This window comes from Dreissena polymorpha, chromosome 11 (genome assembly GCF_020536995.1).
Source record: "Dreissena polymorpha isolate Duluth1 chromosome 11, UMN_Dpol_1.0, whole genome shotgun sequence".
NCBI lineage: Eukaryota > Metazoa > Mollusca > Bivalvia > Myida > Dreissenidae > Dreissena > Dreissena polymorpha.
In genome coordinates this window covers 28,342,970-28,352,938 of record NC_068365.1, presented here as the reverse complement: position 1 = coordinate 28,352,938, position 9,969 = coordinate 28,342,970, and the positions used below count along the sequence as shown (strand labels likewise).

General features: G+C 33.7%; 1 protein-coding gene across 1 annotated transcript; it reads left to right on the top strand.

The window, feature by feature from the left end:
• The first annotated feature begins 8 nt into the window (after nt 1-8).
• LOC127850829 (ribosome production factor 2 homolog) lies at nt 9-9,728 on the top strand. The gene is made up of 10 exons (XM_052384171.1): nt 9-55; nt 1,520-1,652; nt 2,644-2,681; nt 2,929-2,968; nt 3,493-3,574; nt 4,688-4,764; nt 5,314-5,413; nt 6,554-6,656; nt 7,643-7,787; nt 8,757-9,728. The coding sequence occupies exons 1-10, from the start codon at nt 36-38 to the stop codon at nt 8,946-8,948; spliced, it is 930 nt and encodes a 309-aa protein (XP_052240131.1). The 5' UTR covers nt 9-35; the 3' UTR covers nt 8,949-9,728.
• The last annotated feature ends 241 nt before the right edge of the window (nt 9,729-9,969 follow it).

Below are 9,969 nucleotides of genomic sequence, written 5' to 3'. Positions count from 1 at the left end.
TATTTGGTCCCAAGGTAAACAACACGTGTGACAGAATGGTGATGCAAAGAATTGTGTAAGTTCCGCGATACTTTTTGTGTTGCACATATTGCCATTGTTTGGTTGATCATGCTATAAATATTTGTTTCTGGTTGCTAGCTTCTATTCTTAAAGATATTTATATGACATATTTTCTTGAAAATACTGAAATGTCATATATTTTCGCGATGTCAACTAACAAATTATGTTTGGTGCAGCGTCACTGGCAGGGTTCGACACTAAGGCACGTCCGACAAACATTGTCTAGTAAGATCGGTGGTTGGGCAAGTAAAACTGTGGGCTAGCTTGTCCGCCTGGTCGTACATAAAAAATCTATACTGATTCATATAACTATAAGTTATAACTAACCGAAAACCTTTTTCTCTTAATGTGTAAAATAACTCTCGTATCCGTTATTTACATCAGAACAAAACTAGCGTATATAAATAAACGCGGAGCATTCACATGATTCATCGCTATTTTAAGACGCGGAGGAGAGCTTTCCGCAGAAATTGCTTGTTTCCATTGGTCAAGTTGTCATGAATATTAATGATTTTCTGCAGTGTCTTAGAATTTTACATCATGTTTTTACGACTTCTATCGAAAATCGGTATCATCAATGTTAACATTTTGGTGTAGCAGACGAGAGAATGTAATTTAAAGAATGGCTTTGATTGGATTTTGGTCCAACAAATAAGTTAATAAAGAAGAATCTGACCGTAAAACTGACACAGATTATGATGGAAAAGGGGCCTTGGAGCTGTGGTTGCATGGAGCACAGTGGTCAAGGAGGCCCAGAATTTGATGACGTTGAATAAATGTCACCTGCTGTACAGACATCATTTGTTTTAACTAGTGATAAACAGTGAAATTATAACAAACCATTTATGTTGTTAAATAGTTTTATTTTATTTTTTACTCTGTGCATCAAAATAACTTTCTTGTGTTCACTAATTATTTACTGATAAAACCTGATTAAACAGTTACACGACACAATTGTGTTTATTTGCTATGTCATTTAAGGTCTAGTAGACATCAGATGCGGGCTAGTGCATATTAAGAGGAGCTGGTCCGATGGTCTGGCTGTAAAAAAAGTTAATGTCGAACCCTGACTGGTTACTTGATATAAGCTGTATGATATTTTAAAAGCAACATATATACAATATGACACCGTTCAGATATCTGGTAATATATTTCAAAAAGAAAGTACCCATTAAACGAATTTATGTAAAAATTTGGAGTAACAGTACTAACACATTACAAAGAAAAATATGTAGTCAATATAATTTGCCGCCATAGAGTCTTTTGATGATTTTTGCTTTGGCAGACTCTTATAGATTTATTTTGAACGTGAATTATTTCAGCTAGAAAAATTTGATACAAATTCTTGTAATGTTACATGTACACAAAATTGTCTTGCCTTTTCTTCACACAGACTACAGTTCTTATTTGTTATATTTACTTTTACTAACAGTAACATTTTTTGTGTTAACAATTACAGAAAGCCCAAAACCCAAAGGGGTAAGAGATTCCTGGAGTCTAGAGAACCAAAGATTTTTGAGAATTGCAAGCAGTGCATGTTTGTGAAGGGAGGCAACACGAGTCAAACTGTTTCACAGCTTCTCAAAGAATTGGTAACGAATGGAATACAGACATTTAGTGTTAAATTATTTAACTTGTTTTAAAAAATCAATTTATTATTGTGTCAATATTATATAAACCTTTTTCTGTGATTTCCTAATTTATACTTGAGAGTTATTGTTCTAAATAGTACCAAAACTGTTGGCTTGGTTAAAATAAATACTCATAAATTGAAGGAGTTTTGTTCAATTCATATAGATTTTAGGCGAGTGTTGAATGCCAACAAATTTATGTAGGGGGGCTTAGAAAACCTAAACTATTAGCCATGAAGAGTGTGGTACAGGTTTTTATGCCAAGCAAAGTAAGTTATAATATGTGTTATGTGAAATTTACCTATTTGTTCCATCATTTTTGCCTTTTTTGTCTTCACAATGAAAGTTCTGACACAAAAAGTAATGAGAACAACACAAACAAAATAAAATAAAAAATCATTTTTTAAATAAAAAAAATGACTTCACGTTTATTTGTTGCTGTGGTGAAAAACATTGAAATAGACAATCATTTATCAGATGGGATGTTTTTTAATTAATGCAGATAAAATCCATTAAGATTAACATTTTGATTACCTTATTGGCCAAAACTATTATTTCAGTACTTTACAAGGAGGATATTATCCTCTAAGTAAAGTACTGTAAGAACAAATATTATTGAAGTTTTCTCTGACAATCAACAGGCCCAGCTAAAATTTTAGGGTCCAATGGCTTTTGGACTCATGCCAATTCTTATTGCTGTGATGGGATAAAATTACTGTTGTAACATTGATGAACTTTGTAGCATTTTAATAGGTTAATACATATCCACAGAAGTTATGGAATTTGCACCCATTATAAAAATGAGTCATTTTGTCAGTAAACATTTTAAAATGCCAGATTAAAAAGAGAAAAAGAAAATTAATATATTTTATAATATACAAATACATGGTTACTTAACACTGCAAATATTTTTTATATATAAAATAATGGCTATATTATTCTTATTTTTCAGTACACATTGAAGAAAGGAAATGCCATTATGTATAAAAGGTAGGTACCAATTAAACCATTTTTTCATCGTTCCCCATGTGTCAATCATTCATAGATGTAAAACATAAATGAAGGAATTATTTTGGGCAATTAAGGAGATTTAATATCCCCAACATTTCTACTGGTAATTTGTTGTCATAATGACTAGCATTTGTTTATTGAATACATGTGGTATTATCTGACATTGTATTATGCACATTTAGTTTTAAATGGTAAAAAGGTAATATCCTGTGCGTTTTTTTTTCAGAAAGAACATCATGCGACCTTTTGAAGATGAAACGCAAATGGTTTGTATACGCACATTCTCAGTTTCTGATAGGTTCAAATGTTTTCCAAAAAACACAGCAAGGCAAATTGTAGCTGCCAAAATAAAAAGAAACAGCTTATAAGAAAAGTAAGATTCAAAGTATATGTCTACTAGTTGATGGTTTGTTTTAATACAGATGAGTACCGGTATTTCTAAAAATACACTTTCAGTTTTTGCTGATGTTTTATGAATATTATAACAAATCATAAAAATAACATATTGACCAGTTTATTCTGACTTGTATTTATTTCTTTAAAATCATAAAAGCTACTTTGCATGTTTAAATGGTTTGAATCGAGGCAAATTGTGTGGAATAAAATAGATTTCCAATAAAGTCACCATACTTACACCCTATACGAAATGGAAACTGTCACATTTTTAATAATGACAGTGTAATTTCTACTTAAGTTGAGCAGTCACAACACTTACATCAAGCATGGATGATTTTACAACTATTGGTTTTGTTCCGGTTTTTCTCATGATCTGATCTGGTTTATCTTTCAGGAATTTTTCTCCCAGAAGTCGGATTCATCCTTGTTTGTATTCGGTAGTCACTCCAAAAAACGACCCAATAATATTGTAGTGGGTGAGTGCATGTCCGTATCCGATATTTAACATTTTTCTGTCTTTTTCAGTGTGATTAACTTTGAAAGCCATTTGTTGTCCCTTACCGGTTTCACCGGAGAGGGGACTTATGGTTTGCGCTCTGTTTGTCCATCAGTCTGTGAGTCTGTCACACTTTTCTGGATGCTGCAATAACTTTTAAAGTTCTAAATATTTTTTCATGAAACTTGAAACATGGATAGATGGCAATATGGACATTATGCACGTCATTTCATTTGTTCCTATGTCAAAAATTCTGGTTGTTATGGCAACAAATAATATTTTTTTCTTACAATGGTGGAGCTGGTAGGGGACATATATTGCTTGGCAATAGTCTTGTTGTTGATGTTGTTTCATGCTATGTTGTTAATTCATAGTTTGTGTATTGTTACATGTTTTAAGAAGGCATTGAAAAACAATTATAGCTTCAGCCTACAGAAAATATTTTAACGGATTTTAAGATAGTTTTAATGTTTCTAAATAACATTTATTTGACTGATCTTGGTGGATAAACAAAAGCATTTTCATTATGTTTACCCTTGAAAATGCTTGCTGGGAATGGAATATGTAGTGTACTGTTTTACTGCTATAAATGGGAGAATACCTTAATTTGCTTCTGACTCATCACCTGTAATGGTGTTAACTAAAACTGTATGATTTATGTTACATAATTGTTGTAAGTGTACATATTCCAAAGTAGTTTTCTTTGTTTTTTTATCTGTAAAGTTTAGTTTTATATTGATATTTTGAAAGTTGGTTTAATTGGTGATTCATACATAAGATGATATGTTTTTCACTTTTTATTAGGGTAATAAGCTGCCTTAGGGGAAGTCTAAACTCTTTCAGTGCGGGAACCGAATTTTGAAGGCCTTTGCAAACAGTTTGGATCCAGATGAGACGCCACAGAACGTGGCGTCTCATCTGGATCCAAACTGTTTGCTATTCTGATAGTATTTTTTGAAAAAAAATCGAAGAAATGTTAATTGTAGAAATTCAGCAGACGACATTTTAGCAGATGATAAATTTCCCAGCATGCAAAGGGTTAACACTTGTTATGTTTTCTAGTTTAATTGACGTGTTCAAATGTCTGTTGCAGGACGAATGTTTGATCATCACATCTTGGATATGATAGAGCTTGGCGTAGATGATTTCAAATCCATGTTTGACATACAGGTAACAATAGTGCCAATTTGTCATTATTAGATCACCTGAGCTCTGAAGTACTCATGGTGAACTGGTGTGTAAGGTGATTATCCAGCATCTTTTGTCAACAATTTGCTTTATAGCACATTTTCTGAACCACTTGCATTGAAATTAACATAAATGATTCTTGGGTAATCCTTTTTCAAAGTTGTCCGACACATATGTAGGTCACCAGGTATGGTCTTATAAAATCCTGGTCATGTGAATTTGAAAATGAGGTCATGTAAATTTTTGACAATAGCTGTACCTGATCTCTGAGGACTGCTTAATGGCCATCATGACACTCTTGTGTTACTTAAGTGGAATTGAAACATAAGTGGAATGTGGTGGCACTTGTGTGCTAAGGAAAACATGTCTAGTTAATTATATGTTATATCAGCATATGTGTGTGTTCCAAAGGTAGGGAGGCCTTGCTTAAAGGGCCTAGTATAGGGTCACTGTTAACATAACTGCTAATTGGATGTCCATTTTTGGCTTTATAATCTAACCTTGATACATAAAAACTTTTATGATATACAGGGTCCCAAATGTTCACTCGGAACGAAGCCATGTCTGATGTTTGCTGGAGAACAATTTGACTCCTCGCCGGAGTACAGCAGACTCAAAAACCTCCTTATAGGTAAGGCAAAAGATTTAGTGGCAATAAATAAGAGATATATTGCACTATATCATCTTATAATGTCATGGTAACCGTCCTTAAATGAAGACGAGCACAATATTTTAAGCAAATCACATTTTAGGCTGTATTTAAGTAATATAGTGGCCACCTGGAAACAGGGACTTCTTGAATGTAATCTCCTATCAGGGAGATTTCTTAAAATTTTTCAAGAGGTACCAAGTACTGTTTTTTTCCATAAAGCACAGTCTTAAGTTTTGCTTTTAGGCCCAAAGCTTTCCATGTAATCAAAGTTTTATAAAAATGTTACAACTTACCTGTCGTTCATCATTGAGACAGATGAAATTCCACTGAATGTAAATTTCATTTTTACATAAAATGTACACTACTATTAAAAACTGAAGGAAATGAAGCCTTTGTCATAATTTAGATTGAAGATTTTAAAATATTTTATTTATTTGGCATTTTGTTGACAGCAATATGTAACACATTTTATAACACAATTTTGGTCATATTATTGTGCAATGTTTGCCATTTGGTTGTTTCTGTAATATCTAGTGTTTATTTTATGCTTTGATATGACTGTTCCAATATAAGGTTTGACATTGCATTTCAACCAGTTTAGACCTGCTATGCTTTGATATGACTGTTCCAATATGAGGTTTGACATTGCATTTCAACCAGTTTAGACCTGCTATGCTTTGATATGACTGTTCCAATATGAGGTTTGACATTGCATTTCAACCAGTTTAGACCTGCTATGCTTTGATATGACTGTTCCAAGATGAGGTTTGGCATTGTATTTTTACAAGTTTAAACCCCCTATGCTTTGTATTACCCTGTCCAGTTTGAAGTTTGGCATTGCCTCTCAACCAGTTTAAATCTGGCTATGCATTCATATGACTGTTTCACGATGAGGTTTGGCATTACATTTTATCCAGTCTAAACCCTTTACGCATTGCATAGACTGTTCAAAGATGGAAATCCAATAATTTTATGTTGAGTACTGTACTGTGTGTATTGACCAGTATTGTGAATAGAACTGGTCACTTGCCTTAATTAAAAGAGAAGAGTATGGTAACAAGATTTTCTCTCCTAACAATTGTTATTTTATTTCATCAGTTTCCTATTTTACTGTTCCAGATTTTTTCCGTGGTGAGGTGATCACAAGAGTACGTCTGCAGGGTCTGGAGCATGTTATACAGGTCACAGCAGCAGACGGCAAGATATTGGTCAGGAATTACAGGTACCTGGGGCACATAACTGCAAATATCTAAGGACGTGGTGAAGTTATTAATGAATTTTTTAAGTTTTAGAAATGTTGGTATCAAAGGTTGTGTGATAATCTTAAGTAAAGACAGAATTTCTGAATTGTATAAACATTGATCAAAGGCCTTTTAAAAAGCTTAAATTATGAATGAATTTCCAAATTATATAAAAAATAATTAAATGCATATTCCTGCAATAAAGGACATGTGAAAGAAAAAGATAAGATATCATGAAAACACAAAAATTGCTGGAAAATAAGTATTCATCCATATAGGTGCTATGCACTAATACTTCTTTAAATTGTGGATTAGAATGTAAACATGCTGTATTATTTTTAATAAGACAAGTCCCTATACGGTACAAAGTGGCAAAGCTGTGTTAATTGTGCAATAATATAGTGTCTGTACCTTTTGTGGTTGGAAGTTTGTTGTGTGATAGATCTCAAATGATGGCCGTCAAATGACACCAAGTACAATGTTACAGTTCTATCCACCAGAAACAAGTCTTAACAAGGTCTCAAACAGCCAAAATCCCTCTTGCTTTGGGTACAATGAAGCTTTAGTAAATAGGGTTGTAAGCATTTTTTTTAATAAATAAAAAATTGAAAGGTTGTCACTTGTTGTTGTTGAGCCCACGTGTCCCACCAATGTTCACCATTAATAGGCTATGTGTCACTGTAAGGTCCAACTCCCTACCTCAAAGGTCAGAGGTAAAATTTGAGCATATACTAGTACAGCTTGTCAAGACTGTAGCTTTGTTATTTGTGATGCAGTTTTAAAATAACTTACCACAAATGATCACCATTAGAAGGCAGTTGATGTGTGTAACCTTGTCTTCCTACATCAAGGTCAAGGTCATTGCTGGCTTAATGATTGCTCAATTTACTTTGCACATGTAGACAAAAATACATATTTTATTTGATAGTTCCATTCTTAGTATAACCTCAGTCATCCCCCTTTACAGGATTGCACTGAAAAAGTCTGGGGGTAGGGTGCCTCGTGTGGAGCTTCAGGAAATGGGTCCCTCCGTAGACTTTACGATGCGCAGGACGAAAATAGCTTCCGATGATCTCTACAAGAGAAGTCTGAAAAAACCTAAAGAGGCTACAGTGAGTCCTAGCTTCTGTTGTAGCTTTTTGTTTTGGGGGTTTTCGTGGCCTAAGTTTAGGTTGTTTCAGATTAATATCTATTATTTCTTTCATTTTTGTTGGGCTACCAATATTAGTGTTGAGGAGATGCAGCTAAGTGAGATTTATATTGCTTATTATAACTAACATTTGTTTGTAAACACTCTAGAGGCCACATTTATTGTCAGATCTTCTCTAGAATTCACATTTTGGCCCAATTTTCATGAAATTTGGTCAGAAAATTTGTTTCTTTGATATGAGAGTTGAGTTTGAAAATGGTTCCGGTCAGTTGAATAACATGGGGGGGGGGCCATAATTCTTGCCCTTAGATTGTCCAAATTTTCATTATATTATACAAAATCCTTGTAAACACTCTAGAGGTCACAATTTTGTTTCAGATTTTATGAATCTTGGTCATAATATCTATTTTTGTACGCAAAGTTTGATGTTTGGTAAGAGGGGTCAACTCAAAATATAGGCCACCAGGTCAAATCTTACAAAAACAAAATCACTCCATATGCCAGAGTTTTGGTTCAATAATGATGAAACTTGACCAGGATGTTTGTCTGGACAATATCTAGGTCAAGTTTGATGTTTGGTAAAGATTGAATGAACTGACTCCTCTCAGGTGAGCGAACTAGGGCAATCTTGGCCCTCTTGTTTATAATTTTATTATGTTGTGAACTAAGATTGGACATTTAAATTAAGAGATTTTAGAGGAAGATGCCTATTTTTGTTGAGGCCAATAGGTCACATATCATGATTACAGGGGCTTATAACATGATATAATATGGAAACAATAGCTAGTCATAACACTCCCTTAAGCAGACACTAAATCAACATTGGACACTGTGTGGATATTTCACAGTACCACCGCCATAAAACGCACTAAACAATTAAATACTTTGATTTTGATGGCTGGCTGACCTCCTTTTTGATTTGTTATTTTAGGTTAAGAAGAAGAAGAACATCTCAAAGGATCCATTCGGTTCCAAGCTTGGCAGAATCCACATGCAGAAACAGGATCTCGGCAATCTACAGACGCGCAAACTGAAGGCCTTGAAACGGAAACCAGACGCCAAGGGAGACCATTTTGAGGGCAGTCCCAAAAAATCTAAGACATCAAACGAGGAGGCCACTTGATGTAAAAATACGTGCATGTGCTTATATGAACTTTTTTCGGCAATTTGCAAAGAGGGAAAACCGGGCACAGGAGCGGGGTTTATAACTTTAGCTCACCATCAGTACCCTGATACTTATCAATTCTTTTAGGATGAATTACATGGTTGAATGGTGTCCTTTATTCATACTATGTTTTGTTTTGGCAAATGTTTCACATGACAATTTTATCATTGTTGTGGTGTTATTGTATCTATTTAACCCTTTTTCAGTACAAAATTTGATGTATTAATCATACACTGGTACTTCAATAGATTCATGCATTAAGGAGAGGTTGATGTTGGCAGGTCACATCTGATAAAAAAATAATGTTAACATTTAGTGTAAAATATAATGTTATATGAACTCCCATGAACAAATTTTGTGCAACTTAACATTTTAATAATCAAAGAAATGAAGTCAAGAATTTAGTTTGTGAAAGGTAATTTTGGAAGATCGTCTTATGTAGTTCCCAGCCATAAGGGCAATCAGGAAGTAAGCAAAATATTTAAACTTGGTATTGTGATTTTTGCAAGATTGTAATAATGCATTCATAAATATCAATCTTTTGGAATACAAATAACACGCATGTTTGTGGAATGAAGAGTTATGTGGTTCCTTTAAGACATGAACACCAGATACTGTTTGTTTCAGAGTACATGTACATGTATTTGACATTTTGTGTATATGTACATAAAACCTTCTAAATGATTTCATCAATAAAACGTTATTTCTTTAAATATTGTTAAATAAAAATAATGTTTTGTTGCCTGTTAGTTTTATATGCTCCCCAACTTTGAACTGTGTGTGTAAGTTGCTTCTACAAATGTTTAACATATGTTAATAACCAGTTGCCAGCAAGATTATTCCATCGTCCTAATTGGAAAGTAAATGCATTTTGTTTTGATATTCGAAATCGCCCATGGCAAATCAATTCTTAAGCGATAGCTGGCGATTAGTAGGAAGTCAAACCTTGATCGGTCACTCATAGTTGCACCTGCTTCTG

What these genes read in the sequence shown, in the direction of transcription:
- LOC127850829 (XM_052384171.1), top strand. Translation starts at nt 36, where the DNA reads ATGGTGATGCAAAGAATTGT. An exon ending in TTGAAGATGAAACGCAAATG is followed by an intron (nt 2,969 to 3,492) that starts GTTTGTATACGC and finishes TTTATCTTTCAG; the next exon opens with GAATTTTTCTCCCAGAAGTC. An exon ending in ACTCAAAAACCTCCTTATAG is followed by an intron (nt 5,414 to 6,553) that starts GTAAGGCAAAAG and finishes TTACTGTTCCAG; the next exon opens with ATTTTTTCCGTGGTGAGGTG.